At 37.0% G+C, this 25,378-nt stretch overlaps 1 protein-coding gene across 6 annotated transcripts in view; it reads right to left on the reverse strand.

Moving 5' to 3' along the window:
* MGAT5 (alpha-1,6-mannosylglycoprotein 6-beta-N-acetylglucosaminyltransferase) overlaps positions 1-25,378 on the reverse strand; it is a 113,570-nt gene that overhangs the window by 30,147 nt on the left and 58,045 nt on the right. For all 6 annotated transcript variants that reach the window (XM_058839343.1, XM_058839337.1, XM_058839339.1 and 3 more), the window contains 8 exons: positions 24,553-24,629; positions 23,068-23,157; positions 15,099-15,170; positions 13,854-14,015; positions 12,790-12,959; positions 11,771-11,905; positions 5,908-6,041; positions 1,909-2,042 (listed from right to left, as the gene is read on the reverse strand). In XM_058839343.1, the coding sequence (XP_058695326.1) occupies positions 1,909-2,042; positions 5,908-6,041; positions 11,771-11,905; positions 12,790-12,959; positions 13,854-14,015; positions 15,099-15,170; positions 23,068-23,157; positions 24,553-24,629 (974 nt within the window). The remainder of the gene's footprint in view (positions 1-1,908; positions 2,043-5,907; positions 6,042-11,770; positions 11,906-12,789; positions 12,960-13,853; positions 14,016-15,098; positions 15,171-23,067; positions 23,158-24,552; positions 24,630-25,378) is intronic.

Genomic DNA, 25,378 nt, shown 5'->3' on the forward strand with positions numbered 1-25,378 from the left:
TAAGGATTAGAAAGCACAAAGCTCTCAGGGGTTCAGCATATACAGGCTTTTCAGGAGATGACTACGGGATACTTTGACCTCAACCTATATATTCCTACGGGGCTACAGAACAGAAACATCATCTGTCCAGTTGAGAGGGTTTATAACTGCTACTAAGGCTGGAAACAACCATATGGAAATCTGTACCAGAAATAATGCACAGTCTTAAGGGAGAAGGCAATTATTGGAGGAGTTCGCCAGAGGAAACAGTGGGCTTCCCATTGCATGCTATTTAAAAATCAAGACTGGATGTTCTTTAACAAAAAGCCATGTTTTTGTCTTAGTCAGTCCATGAATATCCAGTGTGTCATACAGAATCTGAGACCAATCACAAATCTCCCCTCTGGGCATATAAACTATCCATACATATTTCTGAATCCATACAGACTGAATAAACTGAGAAACGTGTATATGTCAGTGAAAAACACCCTGGTGACTAAAGAGCTGTCCTGTTCCTTAAATCCAAATAATATTCAACATGTCCTTCTGCTGATGCGCACTGCGAATCAGGTCAGGAAGTTTAGATGATTATTGCATGCTACTGCTGCTCTTGAGAGACTGATAATGAGATCAGTCACTAGTAAAAGTACAAGTAGAGACACAAGAGCTTGAAAAGACTTGAAGAAAGGATTCCAGCTCTGCTCCAGCACTCTGCAGACAGGAGAGACTGCACACAGGGGCACACAAAGTCCTTCTATACCATAAGCCAAACAGAATAAATAAAGACTTTCATTTTTAAATATTTTCTTAGCAGAAAGCCAAGAAGCATCCAGCTCTACCTGTTCTGCTACCACTGCAAACACTGCACTGTTTCTATCAAGTTTTAGTTTTGTTTTGTCTCACAGGTGGACCATCTGCTTGTAGCTATCATCTTTAGAGAATTTATTCTGTATAATCTCAGTTGTTAGAACGAATGTTGCTTCTGTGCTTTGAAAAACTGTGCAAGATCAATACTCTCATACCAATAAAGAGAAGGAATGACAGTCTGTGAGACAGGTTTTCTTGCACTGTTACATTGTTTGGCCCTATGTATGGCACTGATAAATTCCTTTTTCAGCTGACAAGAGGCTCAAAAAGAAAGTCTTTTTAGGCAGGAGGGAAGGCACATGGAGGATATGGGCATGCAGAATATTTGGGCACACAGAGCTGGAGGTAACTTGGAAGAAATCCAGTTACTAGTAAGTAATCTCTTTGTAAACTGCATGAGACACACATTCCTAGGTGTGTCAGCCTGGAAGAAGGAGCTACAGAAAAGGACAGTGGGTGACAAAAAAAAGAGAGCACTATGACTTAGTAACACAATATATTTTAACTTAGTGAAAACATGACCAAACTTCAGTGTTGTTATTCTGCTGCTCTCATCTGCAGATGAGGGAAAATAAAATAATGGCAATATTAAGGAAACAAAACTCTGGTATTATTACAGGGAGATAAAATGAGACTGCACAATTTTAGAACCTTTAGTGAAACAGAATTTCCAACTCAAAATGCAGCACATTTTTCGTTGTAGATATAAAAACAGAAGTAATTGAAAGACACATTTGCTTATGACTGATGAAAGTTCACACCTTAAATTTTCCATAATGTTTACCAGCCTTTTGCATTTTCTAAAATGATTGTGACATTAAGACTATATTCTTTATTCTATCAGAAAGTGTACAGAAACAGCACAGGATCCACATCAATCTAGACAGAAGTTTCTCTAACAGAAAGACTTCAAAATGTTCAGTTTAATTATTCAAATTTGTTTATTTCCAGAAACATAACTTAATGGGTTTAGACAATGGGACATTTTCAAATTTCAAATTATGCTTTATTGTATCAATCAAAATAAATCTGCTCAAGCATATGAGTATAAAAAAAACTCACCTTCCAGAAATTATCTACTTTGCCATAAACGAGAGATTGATTCTGCCTTTTAATGTCATAAATGTGTTTAATGTCACTGGAATTCAGATGCTGCTCTACCACAAATCCAAGGAAGCTGTTATCTGGAGTGTGAGCTGTAAGAAACAGAGAAGATTCAGCACCTTTGCAAATATTGGTTAATGCTACATTAGAGTGAATGTTGTTAGGAAAGAAGCTGTAAGGAACATATTATGCAGCTGATCACCTCCTTCTTATTAGTACTGAAAGACACATTTGCTTGCTTTATTATCCAAAATAGTTTTTATTAATTTTAAGTCTTGCTCCATATGCCTACTGGAGTAAGCAGCTATTTTCTGTCTTGTTTCTGATAATAAAAACTCTGCAGTTGGACTGAATCCAATGGTAATGATCTTTTTTGTCTGTGTGCTAAGCTTTATTTTATTATTAGAGATAAAAGAAACAGAAGATATCCAGCTTGACAAATCTCAGAGATGAAATACCTACAGTTTGAAAACCCCCTGGATTTATGCTTGTTCACAAAGCCAGATGTTGCTCAGTGGCATAAACAGATTTTTGCAAATTTCTTGGGTCCACCCCCGATACTGGAATTACCAACACCAACCACCCAACTCACTGTGTACTTTGTACCCATGCTAATTGTTGGCCTACCAAGTCACACTATGCAAATCAGAATACAAATTGCATTGCCTAATTTACCCAGACACAGTGATCCTAAAATATTTAAAGGTGGCAAGTGAATTTGGCAAAACTGTTTTCAATCCAATTCAGGCAAAAAAAGTGTGTGCAAAGGATATGCAATTTACTCATAGCTTTTTATATTATTTTTAGCCCCTGTTGGTCTTTTTCCCCACAGTGACATCCAGCAGTGTTGGTCAGTGTTCCCTCACCATAAATATCTGTATATTTAGGCTCATAAAATGTAAGGGGTTTTGTTGGTTTGGATTGTTTTTTTTTTTTCAGATTGGTTGTTTAATTCCAGTGATGGACTCCAACACTCAATGGTTCAGGTAAAAATCCATCCCTGTTATATAAAAACTACTCCAACACATGGGGGTTTTGCCTCTAAAAAGTGCCATAGCCTCACAAGTGCACACAGAAAAAGGCTGTAATAAACAGCAGGATCTCCTCTCTAGGCCTCCTGTTAAATTCTGGCACATTAACTGACAATTAATCACATTTCAAAAAGCTTAAGAACCCAAAACAAAACAAAAAAATACCCTAAATCCAAAGACAACGTCCCAGGCATTTTTGGTAATGCTTTAATTTTGGTAAACCTTTAGTAGATTTATTTTAAAAAAAGTAAAAAAATCTATTGCAATTATGAAAAATGCAAATTTTTGCTCCTGAAAATCAGCCAAGTGGGTAATGCAGGAGAACAGAGAAACCATACACAGTGTACATGTCCCTCTGCCACTACATTTAGTCTTTCAAATGACAATTACTCTTTTTCACAATAACATGCCTCAGCAACAGCTAGGCACCCACTTGGACCCAAGGACTTTTTAGAATTTTACATAGCAAACAGCACATTTCAAATATGTCTGAAAAGGGGCATTTTTCCATCCTTTCATATTTTTGGATGAGAGACTGCATTCAAAGGCAAGGCAAGGCAGTACACACTCAAAAGAAAAATAAACCTTTGTTAAAGTTAGCACTTAGAACTGGTGGAATTCAGTGCCTCAAACATCCCAGACAGGAAGCAGCACTCAGATGGATTTTTAAGCAAGACCACGCACTTTCAGAAGTGCCAGTGCTGTTATTTTGCATGAAGGTATTTGAATTAAAAACACAGAAAACATAAAAAGGGGGAAAAGCTCTCACGCTTCTGGAAAACTCAGAGAACAGTCAAGTGCTTGGTAATAGGCCACAGGTTTGAATATGGCTTGCTTGTTGCTCAGGATAATTTTCTGCCCTTATAATCAGAGTTCTCACAACATAATAGAGTCTGATAGAGTCTGGGGATCTTGGGAAGCTGTCCAGGGTTCCAATCTGCCATAAAATCTTTACTGTTGCATAATATGCACTTTTAATCACAACCCCATAAAAATGGTGCTATCTCTGCAGCAGAGAACAAAACAACAAATATGAACTTTAAATATCACAAAACACATTGACTCTCCTGCGCCTAATTAAAAAAAAAAATAAATAAAATCCTTGAATAATCCACAGCACTGGAATCACTCATGCTTCAGAATTAGTTTGCCTGCAATCTATTTACCACTTTTCCTGCAGAGGAAGACCTGTAGTCATTTCCAGGAGTAAAAATTGGAAATGGTTATTTATTCAAATTCCAATACAGTCATACTCTTTGGAGAATTCATTATGACACAATTTTCTCTGCACAAGAGACTGTACCAGTGGCAGTCTGTACTGCCACAACAGAGATCTCTAGAGAGATTTACTTTCTTCTGCATTTCATGGAGTGGGACTGGGGAGTGCACACACACAGCTGTGCTCATCCAGCTATTTGCATTGAGTGCATCATCCCCTTTTGGTGCTATCTTGAACAGGACCTCACATCTGAATTTCCCAACAGCTGGACAACTCAACCAAAGCATGATTGAGTCCCTTTTCCATTTCCGACATAAACCAATAAATATTTGCAAATGTGGATACAGAACAAGCTCTGCTTACTAATATCCAGACACAAACTTGCAACCACTTCCAAGTCACATTTCACCACCACATGTTTTGTTACTTGCTTCCCAACAGCTGTGAATGCAGCCTTTTATCTCTTGAACAACCTTCACTTATACTTCTCTGGAAAAACTTGCACAGCAAATGTTGACAGACAAAATATGCCTCTCTCAAGAATTTTACAGGGCAACTGAAATCAAAAGCGTGTCAACCCGACAGCAGCATGTATAATTCTGCTGTGAAAAGCTGGAAAGTTTGAAAGATTGATGATGAAAGCTGATGAGAGAGAACAGAGCCCTGGGACAGGGACCAGCATCAAACTCTGGAGGTGGGCTGGTCACCAGGAAATGTTTCCTTACAGAACTGGGCTGAGCAGCCTCTGCACACAGCAGAAGGCTCTGCCCTGAGCCTCCCTTGTCCTCCAGCCTGCAGTGACCCTGCACCTCTCAGAGATAACTCACTGGAACTACTGCTACAACAGCCAAGGGAGAGATCCCTTGATTCTGGAACCTACTGCTGTAAAGTCAAACACTAGCTGTACACCAGGACACACTAATCATTTCATCTGACCCAATTTATATAGAATTTATACCTTTTTTTGTGTCTGTTCTGTTTCTTTTTTAGGTTTGGCTGGGGTCACTTCAAAAGATACTTATCAGTGCTTGTAAGATATACACCAGTGCTGAAATTTACTACTTATTTTACCATAGCTTTGTACACTGCTGGCAAATAAATGTTAGTTTGTTCACCTGAGGATAAATACAATATGAAACAAGCTAGGTAAAAGTTTTACAAAGCCATAAAAAAAGTAGAGACAAAAAGTTTTGCTGAATGATCATTTTTTTAATCCTGAACACAAAGAAACAGTGAAGGGATGGTGCTTCTGAGTTGTTGAGGAACAAAAGCAGAAATACAACACTATAGCTAACATAGCTCCAAACTTCAGTTCAACACAATGAAATGCAGGAGTGCAGTTTATAAAAATGTAATCTAGCAAGTTCCTCAAAGATTTATTGCTTCATAGCAATATTAGAGAAAGCAAAAATAACAAAAACAAACTCCCTCATACCTGAGGGAAAAGCCAAGCACCATTTTCCACAGGTACCCCAAGCATAAAGTTCCCTACCACTATATTAGCTCAATATTTTTATTTTCTCATTGCTAGGTGGAAGCACAACCAAGCTTTTGCACAGTCTACAGACACTGACACAAATCTTCCCATTTAGCAGTTGCATTTTATTAAACTGTGAATTTGTCTTTCATAATGGAAAAAAAAAATCTTCTCAGTGACAGCATTCCTTTTTAAAGCTCTAAATTATTTATAAGCACAGAGGTACTTACGGAACATTGTATAAAACTGCTGTGGATTGAGGTTCCACTTTCCCCATGGTGTCTTGTGGCCTTTAGACTGGGCATAATGGGCATGGTTAAACTCTGGCTCAGTCCCAAAGGAATCCAGAACTCTTAGCATACACCTAAAAGAGAAAAATAACTTTACTGTACCTACACCTACATATGTAGATATAAGAATGTGTGTGTATATATACATAGTTAAGATAATTAAAATGTGTTTTGGGTTTGCTTGCAGCTGTAGAGAATATATAAACTGAAGGTACATTTTAATTTCAAACATTTCTGTTCATATTACACTCACAAAGACGTTATTAACAGTAAATTCAAGGATATATCAGATATTCAAATAAAAACCCTGGAGCTTATTTCGGATTTCTTTGTCCTTACAGAATGAAGTTATGCTTTAAAATCCAAGTAGAGCTTATGGGAATGCCACAGTGGTCACCTGTATTTCCTAGGGCTCTGGAGTAGAATTTAGGCAGAAGAGAGGACTTTCCATGTGTTTTCAACAATTACCACAAAACAAATGCAGCAGCCAGGGGCTACATGCCAAGAAAATCAGAGCAGAAGAGGACACTGTCTTTAGACAATTGTTTTTGGTCTCCAGGTTCTGACTTTTAGACCTACTGGAAAAACACTGAAGATGGTTTAATATGCTGTGTTCTTGCAGTCAGCTCATTCATTTGTTTATGAAACATTTTGTCACAGACTTTTGAAGAAACAATATAAAAGTCAATTACCTGCATCAACCAGCACACAACAGAGAGAAATCCTGGCACTGGATTACAAAGGGCCTGGGATGAGAGAATCACACTCACCCTTCATTTAAAATCCTATTAATTTCTTGAAAATTTCTTTATTTCTTGAAAAAGAAAGGGTTCATAGTGCAAGACAGGCAGAAAAAGTGTCAGTATGAAGAAGTCAGTACATGTTACAGGACAGAGATTCTAGAAGTTCTGTTTCCAAAATGCAGTCTGCCAAATCTTTGATATGACTTGGACATACTGACCCCTTCCACTGAAGTGCATTTTAGGGCTCCAGAGCTGCTGACTCTACCATTCTTCAGCCCTCTACAAACAAAATTGCAGAAAAGACTTGTACAGGAATTAAACATCATGTGCAATTGTGTTCTAAACACGTGAACTCTTATCACTGCACGTTGTATCACTGGGCTAAGCTCATGGGTGGCAGAGAAGGGAGGCAGCTGCAAAAGTTACTATTAAAAATGGCTATTTTTCAGTTTTCAACATTTCCCATGTTCCAAGCCTGAATGTACATCCTTTTCAGTAAAACACCTGATTTTGGCTTTTAAATGTGAAAGAATTTAGCTCTCAAAAGGTGAAAGAACTTATCTCCAACTATTTGTCAGCTTTAAAAATAAATAATTTTAGTCCTCAAAACAAATTTACATTTTACTTACATATTACTCTTTTCCCTAAAGTATTCAATAATTTGGGAAGGAGAGGGAAAAAAAACAACTTAGCAACTTTTAAACTCTTCTATGAAATGCTACCTCTGTATTTCAAAATACAAATTGAGAAAAATGACATGTTTTTTTTTAAACCTTCACAGAGATATTTCAAACAAAAAGAAAGTCAAAGTACACAACACATTATGATTCACCAAACAACAAAGCTGACAGATCAGTTTCTGTGCAGTGTTTTGTGTCAACTGTTCTCAATGAAAATATTTTACAACAGTGGTAATTATCTCCGCATCACACAAAATACTCCAGCAGGACCAAAACAAGTTCTGCGCTGATGAATCACTCAGTAATAAAAGCCTTCTCATTTCTTGGCAGGTCTTAAAACAAAATCAATCTCAAACATACAACTTTTGGCCAGGTACTTGAGTACAGGAGAATGAAAAATAGGAGAAAGCTGCTGAAAAACTGCAACATTACTGGAGTTTGCCAAGAGATATATGTAAAGAGAATATACATTGCTTAGTGCCTCTCTTTCTGCTGTAATCAGATGTAAGATAAGGAGCACTGATGGTTCATAGGGATATGGGGAACTGTGTCCAGTACACACAGGGTTCTCTGAATCAGGACAGGCAATGTGATGCAACAGAAATCTAAACCAGAAAGCAGGAAAACAGAATATATTCATATATTTATATGATTTGGCATAAACTGTCAGAAAAAAAGATGACAGCGAAAAGTGCAAGTCTGTGCAGGAATGGTATGAGAGAGCAAAGCTTCAAGTGGTGAAACTTGCCCCTGAAATGCAGCAGAAAAGAGCTGGTAAAGATTTAAAATTTAGAAATTAATGTAGTTAATACCAGTTTGGCTGAACTGATATTTTAATATATGTAGGAATGTCTTGATTGTCTACCCTCGTACCATATTTTCCATTTGCTTCACTTAATAATTTAGATGCCTTTCATTTTTTAAAATTTTTGCATACAATACATTAGTGTTTCTAAAGTGAAATAATTAATTTTAAAAATAATAGAACAGTGTTTTGGTTTTTTTTTTAATAACTCAGGGATACATTTTAAATTAAAATGCTAATTTTAATTTCAGTTTTCCCATTTTCACTATTTCTTCCTAAAATGTCACCTAGCTGTAGCAGTGAAGCTGCAGAGAATTGCAGCATGCCCTGAAATTGGTGTCAGACTAAATTTATTCTCTGCCTAATTAAAAAGAGGACTGGTAGGTAGAGGTAGAGGACTGGTAAATTGCTTTAGAAACATCCATTAGTCCTTTTTGTCTAGCACATTAGAAGTAACAATTTTAGGGCTTATAAAAACACAAAATCAGACAAAAGTAACCCAGGATTATTTAAAGGGAGCTTTTTTTCCCCTTAAGTATTGGGCAGAAGCATAATCTTAACAGAGCTGACCTAGTGGAAGAATTTATACACACATTTTTGTACCCTTCTCCCACTTCATCAGGCCACTCAGTACTCACATTTAAAATCTTAGGACAAAAAATAACGCTCTTAAAAATGATGTATTCTAGAGAACACATACAAAGCAGGAACTTTCTCAGGATAGCTGTCACGTTAATTTATTTCAAGAAAAATAAGCCAGTTGGATTGTTGGCATATGGGAATGAGTCATTGCTAGAGACAGACTGTGGAAAAATGAAAAAATACCAGATTTTTATGTGCTGAGTGGAGGATGAGGGTGCTAAGAAAGACTGCACATCTCAAACTATATTAAGCTATTAATTTGTATATTGATTCATTGCACACAAACTGCATTCAAACATCCACACCTCAGAACTGAGAAATCCAGCACGTCCAGGCATTGTCATTGTTCTGCTTGGAAATAAGGTGCACTCCAAAATGAGATGTCTTTTGCTGTGTTCTTGCTATTTGCAGCACCAATTATCTCCCAGATAAAGCACATACTACCAAAAGTCACTGGTGCTCTCAGCTGTACAGAAGTCTTTCAGAAATATTCACTCCCAAAGCAGCAGGGTCATTCTTTCGAGCTTGCAGTTCCAGAAACCTGATTTGCAACTACCAAAAATTTCCTCAGGGCTCAAGTTCACCCAGAGAGATTACATAAAGCACTCTTACCAGGCGACTGATCTGAAGGCAGAGCTTTATTCTGCCACTCTATTCTCATCTGAAGTGAATAAAAACATTTTAATTCATTTTTATCCAAGTCTGGTGTGTATAAACCAGACTGAGCTGACCCGTACACGTCTACTGAAAAACACTTTCTTCTGAGACAAACAATTATTCTTACTGGCATTAAATACAACTGAGAAAAAAAAGCAAAGTTTGTAAAGAACAAGGGATCAAAAGCAGCTTTATTTGTGATAATGTTTATTTTACTGGAATCAAACAGAAACGGATGCCTGTGCTGTTCTAACACACTTAGTGGTTTTAACTACAAAACATTTTAATGACAAAAATTATAAGATAACTCATGATGCTGGGAGAAAAAACAATGTTTGGAAGAGGATCCTGAAATAGGAGACAGCATGCACAAAGCTATGAATTAGTTCTCCTGCTTTAATAAAGTCTGTAGTCTCTGCTAGACTCTGGATCCTCTTTTGTACACTGAACTTGAGAAAAAGCATCATGTAATTAGAGAGATTTACAATAAATGCAATGAGTTTCATGAAAGGTAAACAAAATATGAATTGTAAGCAATGATTCAGACTTCTAAATGTATGTATTTTAGAAAAGCAAATTGAAGGAAAAAGAGTATAGAAGACATCCTAGGGACTGGCAGAGAAGAGAAAGAAGTAATTTATTCTCTAGAACCTTATTAGAATAAGCAGTAATGGGCAGTTAGCAAGAAACCAGGCCAAGAAAAACACTTTAAAGAAAAGCTTAACTATACAAAGCAACATGCTGGGGCATCTTTTTCAGTCTTCAGTAAAAGATGAGGCAAAAATCTCTCATGAAGGACAAATGCACCATTATCTATTTTTCAGTCAGGCTATGGACTAGATGAGACCTCCCTTCCAGTCCATGAAATCCAGCATTGTAGAAGACAGGCATTAAGGTATCTTTTTCTCCCTCAAAAGCCTCAAAAAAATTCTGCAGTACTAAGGTACTTGGAGCTAAATGTAATTCTGCTCTTCTAAACAAGAAAACACCAGCCATTACCACGAAATAGTAATCAATGAAAAACAGATTGATAATTCAAGATGTAAGGATTCTATGAAGAAAGAAAAATTGAATAGCTAATCTATAATCTCAATATATATTTCCATAGCTTTGTTACAGGATATACCAGACAAGTAATTGCAAGCAGACAGGAAGAAACATTTAAAATTTATAAGAAGGGTTTCATATCCTGACCACAGTGCTGCATGTGATCTCCTTGTGACAATTACATCTGGCAGACAGACAAGCAACTGTTGCTCGGTGGAAAATGGGATTATCTTTATTAGCAGGCTCCTAAAAACCAGAATATCTGTTTACTCCCCTGCTTCAAAAAAGAGATTAAGAGTAATCTAGTCTGCAATGTTTGTCACAGTACATTCATTTAAATTTACACTGGAAAGATCCAATGCTCTAGAAAATCCTGAGGCTGAAAGAGAACCGTTTCTCTGCCGTGAACACCTTCCAATACCTTCCTCCAAGTAGGATTTACTGGAATTTATGGATCATGAAACACAGCTAATTCGAGCAGGTATAGAAAAATCAGTCAATAATTTAGATTTGGGTTTATTTCATGCTGATATGTATTTGTACAACGCATGGGAGGCTTAATGATTTAAAGCTATGGACAAAAAGAAAAGAGGTTCTAGAACTGCAGATGCTAAGAAAGGTGCACAAAGTTATTTCTTGTGACCCTCATCTTCCATTTCTAATGGAAAGATGTTTATAGATTACAAAAGCAACAATAACTGCAGTTTACTCTTCAGACCTGCCCCTGAAGACAACTCTCTGCCCAGTATCTTAAGGAATGGAACAGAAAATTGCACAGCAGTTGTTGAGCAATACAATTAGAACAGATAAATCACCACAATCATTGATCCAGTGTGCTTACAAACATCAACAAGCAAAACTTGCCTCTGCTATTCCAACTGAACAACAAAATGCAGTAATCTCTCAGATCATCTACTAATTCACAGAAAAAATGGGGAGGGGGAATTGTGGGTAAACATCTCACATGATGATGATTTATCGAGAGGATAATTTTTAAGATTAAAACCACTTGAATCCAAGAATCTCAAGCTTGCTGAGAGGGGATAATGATGGCATGCAAAGAACAAGTAACAGCCCCTTTAATCCTAATAGTTAAAGACATCAGAAAAGTGCACGTTCACCTTTCAATAAATTCATGTGAATAGACTTATTTCAGTATTTTGTCATGTGTTATTCAACAAAAGCTCCTTAACCAAGCAGTTTAGAGGGCAAGTGAGTGTTATACTTACTGGTAATGAACCCATGATGGACCAAGGGTTTTCTTAAACTGAGTCAGTCCCACAATATCAATGTAAATGAGTTCTACAATTTTATCCCCCTGGGTCGGGCAGCCAGATCTGTTACCTACAACCTTCTTCATAATCCTAAACAAAAAAAGAAGCAATATGAAAAAGCATTACTTTCCAAATACCTTGAATTGTTGCTGTAATACTATTTATTCAAATAATCCCAGTTTCCAAGGAAGTTTTACTCTTTTACTCTGCTTTGAAATCATAAACCATGTGAGAACATTGAAATGCTAGAGATGCTCAACATTTATTAAATGTAAAGCACTACTTTTCATTAAAAATCTCATCTAGTTTAAGCAAAAGAATAATGTGTTTGAAATGCTTAAAAAAGTGTGCTTTGAAATTATTCAAAATAATTTCTGACTTCTACTGACAGCTTTATAGTAGAAGAGCTCTCTATAAAACAATGCTGTCATGTAATTAAAAAAGGAAAGCAGAAGAAAAAGCACATGTGCTCAAGCTTCAAACAGATGTTTTATGTCTGGTGCTGAACTAGCTGGCAAAAGCAGGACAATGAAGAACAAGGAGCAATTTGACCTAACACAAGCAATTAACTACATCAAAAGTAACATGTTTAAAGAACTTAAACCTTTATCCTTAAAATGAGATACTGAGCGGAGAACAGCAGAAACTGAAGCAGAGGACACAGAATTAGGCTACTCTGTAACATTTCCCATTGCAGCTGGTTAAAGCACCTGGAATGTTAAAGACTAAGCTGCTTAGCTGGAATTTTACAACATTCATTTATGAAGTCCCAGGAGCCTGAAGCTACAATGAAAACACATTATCCTTTCCATGGCACATATACTTAGCTCATGAAAATAATCTTATTGTCTGTTTAGTGAATTATCACTTTCATTTTATGCTTCAAGAAATTATATACTGTTAATAGAAGCTTCAAGAGTTTACAATTCTTTTTTTTTTAATTCCAGTTTCAAAAGTGAAAGTAATCTCCTTACTCCTTGAGCTCTGCCAGTGAAGCTGAAATCCTGATGTCATGGCCCAGTAAGTAGAGAGATGTAATTAAATCACTCCACTGGACTAATTCACCAAGTGGGCCACCGCTAAACGCATTTTCTGCAATCTTGAATCCAGATTCTTTTGTCAAAAGCCCCAAATGAACAAGGATCTGGAAAGGAAAGTCATATGTTTGAGTTATCAACATTAAACATGCGACTGTTATACATTACAGCAGTTTTTCTTTCTATTAAATTCCAACTACGGCCAGAAAAAAAACCAAAAAACAACCAAAATTCAATGAAAACAAGCCAATATCTCCACACAAATAATTTACTTTTTTAATGGATGAAAGGACTGAGAATCTCCAGCAAACAGCTGAGCCAGCCAGGCTTAAGAGAAGGTAGAAATATGAACATACATGGGGCTGCTACCACTCAGGACTTGTTCCAGGAATACGAAGGCAGGAAAGAAAACTTGGTGTTGTGTTTGCAACTTTTGGCTTTATCTTAACCAGTTGAGGTAATTTTAAAAAAAAATTAAATTAAGTATGCCCTTTCACTTCAAGTATCTCATGGCTTTAAAATTGAACTCATTACAGGACGTCTAAACTGATCCAATGCAAGGTTTTGGTCAACTTTAAGTCTACCCAAATCCAAACCCAAGGTACACCATTTAGAATCACAATTTTGGACAGCAAAGATGTGCAATTGTTGTTTCCCACGACTACATAAAACACTCCAGTGTTATCAGTTTGCAGTAAATTCACAGTTTCTCCCTTTAGAACATAGTTTCTATTTAGTCTACATAGTCTCTATTTTACCCAAAACTACAGAGGTCAGAAAACTTACTCCAAGATTGACTAATGCAAAACACATAAAACTGTCTGTAAAGCAAACACCCATTGCCAGAGGATTTCAAACAGCAAAATACTTCTTGAAAAAGAGTATAAACACAAGCCTTTCAGACATATTTTCTATCTCCACTCTGAAGCTACACCTGGAAGAAGCAGCTTGAAAGAGCCCATCTAACAGTAGCTTAAAGGAATAAAAGTGTTCCTGTTTACCTTTTTTCGTTTTCTTTTCTCCAAATTTTGTTTTTCTGCGAGTGATTTAATTGCTTCAATCCAGGTATCGGCCATTCGTCTGATGCGCAACATCATCCACCGGAACTCCTCATGCCTTGACATCATTTTGTAGAGATTATCAAAGTTGATACGAATTTCAGCCTTCAAGCAAAGCATTAAGAAACACCCCAAACATTAGTAATTCTTCAGCATACTTTCCAGAAGTTAAAAAACTGCTAAAATGTGAGCTCTGTGCCTTATATTCCTCTTTTTAAAAAAAGAAATAGAGAAAGAAAGATACACTCCTAGAACATTAAGATTTTAGTTCAAATATTAAAGATATACTTAAACAGATACTCCTAAGCTACATAAATTGCTGTTATTTTTATCAGTAGTACTTGGTACATTTCTAATGTTTCACAATGCATTTATTTCTTCAATACAAGATCTGGTTTTGTTCATGTGCTTCAAAATGAGGTAAAAGTATATCTAAATCATAATACAGAACAGTAGGCTCAAGATTTATGTATATCATGAATCTTCCAAACACAAGGAAGTCTCCAGTTATACCAGAGAGGAAGAAACATTACTAGGATATAAATTTTAAAGGAAATACTCATTTTAAAGCTAGACTTTTCTAAGATCAATTGGTTATACAAAATGAAACAGCCTATATATATATATATATTATGTAAGTAGTGTTCATATGCAGTCCAGCAATTATCTTAAATTCTCTTAAAACACCTAATTGCTACATAATTAGGCTGTAAGAATTTAGATACAACTCTGTGTGCTGTATAGTATTTAATGGGAAAAAATTAGGAGTAATCAAAATGTTACTACAAACCTGAAATGGATATAAACCTTTTCCATTAAGGCAGTTTTGTAAAAAAAGGCACAGATTTTTTGGACAATAAAAATGGACATTTTCACATATATTTAACACTGATGAGCAATCTGTGGCTTTTAATTTTTTTCAGTATTTGTGTCCAGTATTTCATAAATTTAAACACAAAAAATGTTTTTAATTAAAATCTACCAGCAAGAGCATAATACAATGACTGGATGTAGAGCTACACATGTCAAGGAGGACTCCTTCCAGCTTTGAAGATTTGAGGAGTAAAAATTGTAAATTTGAATCTTTTTAGCATTTATGTGGCACAGGATTCCAGGATATTTTACATGAATCACAATTACTGAATTATTGCTCATGTTTGTCCTTATTAAGGACATGGTTGTTCTTACCACTGTTTTTTGATCAGTTTCTTCATTAGGATTTTTTGCTCTCCAAGGTAAACGAGGACACCAATTTTCAACCTGTAGAACAATCACATCAAAAGAAATAATATAACTTTATTTTTAGCTTCTTGACCAAAGCCTCCACTCACTGCCTTTATATTATACCTTTATGTTAACCTGATGGCTTAAAAAGGCATCAGATGATAATAAGGTGAAAATTTCAAAATAAAACTCTTTTTTTTTTTTTTTTTCCCCCAGGAAAAGCTTAAGACTACTTTTTTGCAATTCAATGCTCTTTTAACCCAGCAAATTTGCAATCAAAAATCTCATTTAGATATTCGTTCATAATAATGAAAACATAAGATCAAGGCAGAGGTTAGCTGTTAAATGCTCAAAATACAATTTCTCTGAGCAGTTCTCAACTGTTTTCAAGAAGTTTTTTCTGCTTCTAGACATTACAAAAATATGTATTTTGGAACATTTCCATCTCCCTTGAATATCTTTATAAAAAGACAAAGCCTACTAAATCAAAGGAACAAAGTTCTACCTTGTAGCAATGCAGGCCAAAAAATTAAGAATCATCATAGACTCAAAGCCACCATGTTTGAAGGCTATAAGAAAAGTAATTATAAGTAACAATATTCACAAGCATAAACAGCTGTGACTCTTAGAGAAACATGATCAATGCAAATGCAATACTTCTGCTACTGTCCACTAGAAAATAAAAAAAGTACAACAGGGAGTAGTTAGTGAAGAAATAGCAAATGGATGTGAGTCACTGAGAGCTCCTGAGCTGTCCCCAGGGATCTTGCCTGTTGTGTAGAATTCTTGTTATTTATGTATCATGAGAAATGAGACCACTTGCTCTGGGGAAGGAGGAATCTCAGTGTTGGAGGCAACCCATGAAAACTGAAACATGACTGTACTGTGAAAAGGGGGAAATGTAAAAATTTATCAGCTGGCTCAGACACCCCATCACTACTGATTAAGTTCATAACTCTCAGAGAATTGAAAGTCAGAGTTGCTCTCATGGTTCCTCCAATCACAGTCTTGTCAAAACACAATTTTAGCTTAATCATGCTGCAGAAGCCTGGAGCATTACAGATTAAAGGCTTAAGATCACACCATATGATTGCCTAGAAGGCAAATCACATGAAAATAAATGAATAGCCATCCTAACCTCATTAAAGAGAAGAAATGTATCAACCTTGGGTTCCCCAGACAAATTATAAAAAAGCTTTTTGAATGCTATGACTTAACCTACCCAACGTGTTTAATACAACATTTGAAAGCAGTGACTTATCAACCTCCTTTGAAAACATCTGACTCTTCAGTGGCCTTCAACTCTGGAACCACATCAGAAACTGGAGCAATTATCAATCCTAACTTTTACAACCATAAAGTTGTGGCAGAAAAGATTTGCAAGCTCCGTATTAAAAATCATGCAGTCACAAACTCTCTGTGTTTTTTTTCCTTTGTTTTAATAGTACAAATTTTGCATTATTCTTAGCATTAGAACTGATCTAAATTAAGATATGACATTTCAAGGACTACTGTACGTGCCCCTTTTCTGACTTCATGTATTTCACATTGCACCACAAGGCATCCTAAAGGAATTGCAGATTTTTCAGGGCTGTCAAGGACAGCTCACTGCATGCTTCACTGACTGAAAAACAAATACAGTCCTTTTGTGCTTTTAGAAATATTCCCTCTAATCTAAAAATAAATTACAATAATTCTCACCACAAATAAACACTTAAGGAATAGATTCAAAGTAATATCAGTGCCTGCAGTTGGTCTGGCTCTCATTTTTCCTTATTGATCTTTAGCAACTATGGCAGAAAGGATTATGATAGCACTAAAGTGGGTCTAGATGAAAACTCCATCAGAAATATATAAATACTTCAGCTTTTTATTTGTTTAGGTACAGAAGATCTACATCCAACAAGCCCTAATTTTGAGCAAGGTAAAGGAAGGCAGTGATGTACATCATTGGATCCTGCTCTTTAACTTGTTCATTCGATCATTTAAGACAAAACACTAAAGTTGCCTCTGAACCAGGACGTCTCCTCCCCATTTCCAGCACTGCTTTCCTCTCACTGGGTTACCATCAGCTCCTTCTCCAGCTTATTCTCTCCACAGCAACCTCCTGATGTACTGTCATGTAATGATTTAATGGGAAGGATGTGATACCAGACAGATTAGCAGTTAAAGATGACTGTTGGGAAGCAGCAACGGCAGATTTGAACACAGACCATTTTTTGGATGAGTGATATAAATGCTAAGCTATTATTCAGAACACACTATATTTATCTTTGTACTGTCATATTTTTGAATGAGACCAGCTGTGCCTCCTGTTCCTGGTACTGAATTCAATGCAAATCAAGCCCATTAGATAGTCTTTGATCTTGCTCAGGAAACCATGTCCACCTGAGAAGTCAAGTGTTCCCTACTTGGCTTGGAATCACATTTGTCACAGCACTGCCTGGAGTTTAAGCAGCCAGCTCCTTAAGGTTAAGTTGCTCAGCAGTTTAAAAGTTCAAAATTGAAGTGCTACATGATTCCAGATACTAGAGAAAAGCTGGTGTTTGAACTGCTCTGAGGTGTAAAAGGCTAGGTTTAGGATGAGAAAGACAAACCCAAACAAGCCTAATACATTTGAAGAGTACTTGCTTTATAGAAGCTTTGCAGGTATCTGTTCCAGTGACTTCCTCTCCCACACACTGAAACTGAATGCAAGGCAAGATTGCAGCACTCGACTCTATTACAGAGCAAGTCCTTCAAGCAGAGTTTTAAGAACCTGGCAAACATCTGTAGCACTGGAGTAATCTGAGCATCTTCCAAATTGAATCAAAGCATACTCTGCCAGCAGCTCTCCACATCCAAAATTTCAGAAAGACCTTTATGCTTTCAAAGAGTCACAGTGGGAGTTGAATAAAGCTGGAGCTAAAGAGTATGTTCTTGGGATAATCTTCATTTTGGACTCTGCCAAAGGGCAGATACAGCCCATCCACAGGGAAGCTAAAACAACTTTGCACACAAAGTGAACACACTGCTCAGTGTACTTCTATCCATGGTACAGCACTGCTCTTAAGTGTTTTAAGACAGTCCAAGAGAGAAGAATACACAAAGAAAAAAAAAATCCAGTGTAATATGTGGTGAAAGCAAGTGCATCTTTAAATTTATTAGGCAGTATGAAGGCAGGCAGTGAACTTGTAATGCCACAGATCCCTTTGGGAATTTGATGTGAAACAACAGCTCCAATTGGGAAAGTGACTTTCTCAACTCCTATTTTTTGTTTAGCATGTGACAGCAACATGACAGAATCCCTTTGAAGGGGTTACAGAATTTGAGGTGTGCAAGATGAGAGCCTGCCTGGTTAGTGAAATGGAGTAGGAGCCAGGTGGCTTTGGGTGTGGCTGTTTCAAATGTTGGGCGTTAGGTACCCACAGCCCTGGTGACATTGCAGCATAACATTTCACACATCAAGCAACACATGGCCTCCTGTCTGACTTCAGTAATGTGCACTGTATTTGATTCTTCTCATACACTGGCATTTATGTATTTTCCAACAAGTCATGAAAAGACTAATCCCAGTTTAAGGTGACAAAAGAAAGAAAAATAACTGAGCCCAAATCATCCAAAATCAAGCCAATTCAGCAATGAATAATTCAGGGACAAAGTGCTGACTATCATTAGCATTTCAGTTCCTTAGGGACATGTGTAACACGACTAAATAAGTCTGAACCTTTGGTGATTTACATTTCAGAAAACAACACTGATTTGTCAAATTTCTGAGTATTTCCATAGAATTGAAAGAAGCTGTTTTGATGTTACATTCCACTGAAGAAATACAAATCATTAACTCAATGTCCAGGATTAGCAGCAGAAGTTGTGGAAAGGGGACTTCCCCATAGATGTGAGCAAACTTCAAGAAACTGGAAAAACCACAAGGATTTAAGAAACCTCTATAATTATGACACCCAGGAATTTTCACTAAATTGTGCATCAGACTACAGCTTGCACCCTAGAAACAAATTCATGTTCAAAATCACCTTTATGTTTTTCTGCTTTAGCCCTCAAAGCAGAAGTAAGAGTGTGAAGGAAAATACTCCCACAACAAAACAATGCCTTGTGTTTCCATCAAGTCTGAAGGATTGAAAACAAGAATTCTCTCCAGCAGTGTATTAGCACACATGCAAAAGCTACAGGAGTCTCACAGACTGGAATTCAAACCAGCCTTAAATCTTTGAAGTGCTGGATTCCAAGATGTGTACCAAAAATTACACGTGCACCTGAAAGGTGAGCTGGAGACCCAAAGCCTGGGATTTTAGAGAGCTACCAGCTGACCACCAGGCATAACACCAGTCCCACTCCTGTGTGGAAAGCAGTCCCCTCAGAGAAACACATATGTAGATAAAAAAAGAAAAAAAAAAATCTCTAAGCCCCCTCTACTTTCTCCACTTTTTTTTTTTTTTTAAAGCTTGGAAATAGTGTGAAAAACTCATTTTCTAGAATATATTTTTAAAAGCTTCATTCGTCAGCTGCAAACTGACATTTCACAGTGAAATATATTTTTGTACTGCCTAGAAATTAATTTTTTCCCATTTCTACCCAGAGGCAATGCCATCCCTGAAAACGATAACTGTGCTAATGCCATTACAGTGTTAAACAACTACCTTTTTCATAACTAAATACTAAGTTTAAAAGTAACTCTCTTTTCTACGGGCACCATGGTTAAAAGGAAGCAAGTTTAACTTGCTTTTTAATGTTTGCTATTTCTAATCCCTGTCTGGCTCTGTATTCAAGAGAATGTAAGTCTGGTTTTGCTACTCAGGCCATTTGTATCCCATCCACTCTTCAAAGACTCCAGCACAATTTGTGTTCTGAGGACCAGAGGGTGGTGAGGCCCTGGCACAGGCTGCTCAGAGAAGCTGTGGCTGCTCCATCCCTGGAAGCGTCCAAGGCCAGCTTGGATGGGGCTCGGAGCAGCCTGGGAAAGTGGAAGTGTCCCTGCCCATGGCAGGGGTTTGAACAAGATGAGCTTTAAAATCCCTTCAACCCAAGCCACTCCATGAGTCTGTGACCACAGAGCTGCATATCACAACTCCAGGAATGATCCAGTGCCTGAAGCAAAACAGTGAGAAAGAAGTGCAAAAATTCTCCCAGTTTCATCTACAACTTTGCACAGGGGACAGCTTTAAAGAAAAGGCAGAAACCTGCACGTGCTGGGTTGCTTCTTGCTTTCCATTCTGCTCAAGCAGCCAAGACACAGAGCAGTGGAGAAGAGCTGCTCTGAGTTCCTGCAGAAGAGCCATCCAAAGCCAGGCAGAACTGCTGGTACCTGCACTTGGGCAGGCTCTTCAGGAGAGCAGAGCTGGGGCAGCCTGGTTTGACAGCATCGTTTCTGTTCTGCAGACACTCAGGAAATCACAACAGAGCACGTGGCTGATACGCAAAGGCTGGTGTTTATGACAACCTTTTGTTTCTAAACCTTTACATAAATTGTGGACAAATTACTTTGTGTCTCTGTGGTTCTGACCCATCTTGTCCACCAAAATGAAACATTTTAGGCTCCTTTGTTTACAAGTTTAAAATTACATTACAAAGAGTAATGGATGAGCACAACGTAATTCCCTAACTGAACTGCTTCAGAAGAAAAAAAACAGATCCCAGAAGAGCATGAAAGAGCACAGACACTTGTCACACTAGATTGTAGAGGTGATTTTAAGAGCAAAAGTAGACATATGCATAATTTCATGCACATTGTTTTTCCAAACTGAGGTTGTACATAATTTGATGCATATATTGCCTTTTGAAATGTGCACGTACACAACCATCTCACTCCAATAGTCTAACCTTGAAGTAAAAAAGAAAAATCTTAACAGTAATATCCTTTCCATTACCCTAATGCATTTTAATATTTTAAATCAGCAGTTCTGACTTGGGAGCTCTGTAGACACATTTATCATTCAGCTGTGCAACCACGCTATAAACTGTCAACTCTTCATCACTGTCCACTTTGACAAATTACTCTTGCAACAGCATTTCCAAGTTATCCCTAGCAGCCAACACACCTCATAAATCCACATCATTGTAGTGTTATTAGAATTTCATTTCATGCTTGCATTCGCAAACATTTAAGCTTTCAACCTCTGCTGCTGGACATTAATCATGAAATTAATCATAGGATTAAGAATGCCAAATTTAAACTCAAGGTTAATAACACGTTCACCCAATATTAGTTTTACATTCTGTCATAAGAAAACACTCTAAAAAAAAAAAAAAGGACAAGACCTTTTTCTGAAGTTACCAAATATGCACATAGGCTAATTGCACTTTTATTCCTTCAAGAAATGAAAAGTTGACCAAATTAAATATTGCTGCTTAAAGAAAAATTTCAAATCCTAAGACCCTTGAAAAAACAACCACTTGGCCTCTGAAAGTCTGCTCACATTTGGGCATGAAAGTTCAATTTTGAAAGAGCTAACAGCATCAACTGCCTTTTCAAAACTGATAAGGGAAGATTGTCACGTAGAATACTGGGATTTAACAGAAATGCAAAATTATAAATGTCACTGAAGAATATTAGACTTGCATTCAGTTGAGATACATCATCATTTTTAAGATATATCTGCATTAAAACCATGAAGGTGGTTGACAGAATACTAATATAGATCTGCAAACATAGATCTGCAGATTCTAAAACAAAATCTTCTAGTAGAAACCTCAGATCAGCTTCAGATGATTATGAAATATCTCTATCCTCTATGATAAATAAGATAAATAATCTAGTCATCCTGTATCTTTTCCTTCCACAGCTTCACAGCCCATAAATAAATCAACACTCGGTGCTAGAAATGGAATGAGTCAAAACTGTGATTCAACCCAGCCTTTGTTATGCCTTCAGATAAATGTTTTGGATATGCATTTAACTATTGCTGCTTCAAGCAACACCCCCAGAAGTTCAATGACAGTCAACTGAGTAAATCAACAGAAACTGCTTTGATTATGACTGAGTTATTTATTATAACAGACTTACTGTTTTAATCTCAGATATATAATTTAAAATCCCAGCCCAACTCTCCCAGTCTAACAAAACCTATGAAATTATTATTAGTTGCAATCCTGCAGTCACAGTGGCTCTTTCAGTTCCTTGCAAGTAGAGAACCACTGGATATCAATACTACTTCTAAGATCACTTGCCATAAGTTACCAGAATTTCAGTTATAAGAGAGAAGAGGCCAAGTGATCAAATACACCTGACTGTTTCTGATGCATGCACTTCAAGCCAGTAATAGAGCTCATGATAATTGATAGACAATAATTGATAATCAATAATTGATAGACAAAATTAATTATTGGGAAACAAGTATACAGGAAATAGAAAAAAAAACCTCACCAGGACAATCACTGGACTCAGCTGTGTACAAAACACCTTAGGCTGTGAGAGGTACCAAAGTTGCAGCCAATATAGCTGCAACTTCACTCAAAAAAGTGACATTCAGGTTTTTGGTTTTGTTTTTGTTTCTGCTAACAGATTCCACAATTCACAAAGAATCTCCGAGTAGGAAGTGGCTGTGCTGCTTAGGACAATGGACCATCTAGCATCACTTTCTAAATTTTCCATTCCAAATGCCTCCCTATTAGTACCTCAGCAGCTGCACTAAAAGCAACAGAAAAAGTGTTTAAAGGCAAAGATCTCTGAGCTTCACACCCAGGTTTAACAGGATACCCAACATGGACTCCCTGGAGAGCTGCTGCTTACATCACTGCAGTTACAGACATTAGAATTCTCCAGGCTAGAAATCCCCGCAGAGTTTATGAACAATAGCAATTATAAATTCCATTTTAATAACTTTTGCCTATTTACACAATTTTTCTGAACAAAATGATTTCTTTTGACAAAAGTACAGTTACCAAAGCTATGAAGGCAATATGATGTTTTCCTTCTGCAGATTAAAAGATTACTGACCTCACTGAGGTAAATAAAAAAGGAGCATGTGGAGCCATCTACACCATAGCTTGCATAACAGGGATCCGATCGCCACATATCTTTCATCCACTGTAACAGAACAAAGACAAAAAGTTTATTAGGTCAAAGTACAACAAAGTAGCTCTGTTTCACACCCAGGAATAATGGGGGAAGTGGCAAAGTGACTGTAAGTATCACAAATAAACCAGGAATTTTATTAATGATTAGCAGCACGCTGTATTCCTGAGTTCAGTAATGCTGGGGAAGCAACAACACAGCAGATGTGAGCACAGCTTATACAAACTGGCAGCCAGGCAAGCAGAGACAAATAACCAAAGGAGAATAAAACTGGGACCCAGACATTTGGCTGCAGCTGAAGTTGAATGCATTGTGTGTTCCCCACCATGATATTCTTCCTCTAGAATTTTACAGATCATTTCAGTTACCAAGACTGAAATCTGCCAAGAATCTGCCATTTCTGCAGAAGCAAATAATTAATTTCAGTTCATATTTCAATATTCAAATAATTTATTACATAGTCACTATGCAGCCTGTTTGCCAAAACAGATCAAAACACAGACCAGAGATTCAAAATTTAGAGACTTTTAATTTCACAAATACTTGGGTATTTAAGCAAGCAGAAATTTTTCTATTGTCCACCACTAATCATGGAATCACAGAATGGTTTGGATTGGATCTCATTCCAATACACCTGCCATGGGCAGGGACAGCTTCCATTTGACCAGCTAGCTCTGAGCCCCATCCAACCTGGCCTTGAACTTTTAGGGATGGGACATTCACAGTAATAAATTATTTGAAACATATCTTGGGGGAAAAAAAACCCTTAAAAACCTCCATCTCTGCAAGGTTGTTGGAGTTTGTTTCTTTTTTTTTTGTTGCCTTTTCCTTTTTTCCTTTCCAGCTAAAGTTTGATGGGTTGTAGTATTATTTAGCCTTTCCAATTGCACTATTAGTAAAATACAGGACTTATGCAGAATCCACTGTAAATCCCAGAATTCTGGTTGCACACTTAGGCACTGCCTACTCATGAGCAGAAGAGGCCGAATGTTTTCAAGAGAAAAGGGGAATAGAGGCACCACACAGACCTGTGGGCAAAGAGATGAAAGCAGTGCAAAAAACCGTCATGCTGGAATATGGGCTGGAGTGAGGTACCCATGGAATCACAGTCCTGGGACAGGGGAACACCAAATTACTCATGATGGGGAAGAAAACAGGGCTTTTCCAAAAGAAGAAGTTTCTGAATAACAAGATTGCTTTTCAGTAAATAATAATATAGCATTTTAATATAGCCCTTCTTTCCTGACTTATGTGGATACCACTTTATTTCTCTGTGGCAGTAGTATTAAAGGCTTGAGGTGAGAAATGCTGCAGTGACACACAGTCCTAAATATCATATTTTTGACTCTTGCAACACATGTTCCATTTTTAGTAGAATACACATAAGATTAAAACCAGCTCACTTACCTTTATTTTCCCTTCACAGTGAGGAAAACCATCCATAGGAGGCAATTCACACTGTTCCTGGGCTCCATTTATGAGATCTAAAGAGGAACAGGGATCATAACTGAGCTTCATTTCACAGTTCTGACAGATAGCCTGAGGTATCCTGCCTTTTATTTTCATGAATCCACAGTCCAGACTGAACGAAGGGTCCTACTGGGTAATATTTGTTATAACATTAAAACTCAGTGTGCTCCTCTTTGACGGCACGACAAAATGGTTGCATAGATTTCAACTCTGACTTGAAGCAAAAGTGCTGAATTACAAAAATCCATCTATGAAGACTCAAAATTTAAGCTAATCCATACTGAAAATGAGAAGAAAATAATTTCCTAATCAAAGTGTGTTTACAACTACTAAATTGCAACAATTTGTTTTCATTTATCAAACACTTATAGGACATATATGGCTCTTAAACATAAAATCAGTTATTCAAGTTCTGCTACCACTTTATCAAATACCCACGATCTGAAACTTGGCACCAGATATATGACCCAATTAATAAATGTTGAAATATGATCTAATTTAACAACTGAGTAGCACCACATCACATCTCACAAGAAATATTTCCTATGGTCTCCCAAGATCTTTTTTCTCCTTTTTTTGACCATTTTAATATTTTTTTCATTTTAGATTATTGCAACGCATTAAAGACTGTAATATAGAGCAAGATTTCTAGCCCATGAGCTAGGAAAAAGCAGTAGTTTTAAAGGACATTACCCCTTCAGCTCCAAGGGACTTTCTTCTTAGAAGAACCCCCTAATGCAGGCCTTTAAGGCAAGAGAAATTA

This window comes from Poecile atricapillus, chromosome 5 (assembly GCF_030490865.1).
Source record: "Poecile atricapillus isolate bPoeAtr1 chromosome 5, bPoeAtr1.hap1, whole genome shotgun sequence".
In the NCBI taxonomy this organism is placed as follows: domain Eukaryota; kingdom Metazoa; phylum Chordata; class Aves; order Passeriformes; family Paridae; genus Poecile; species Poecile atricapillus.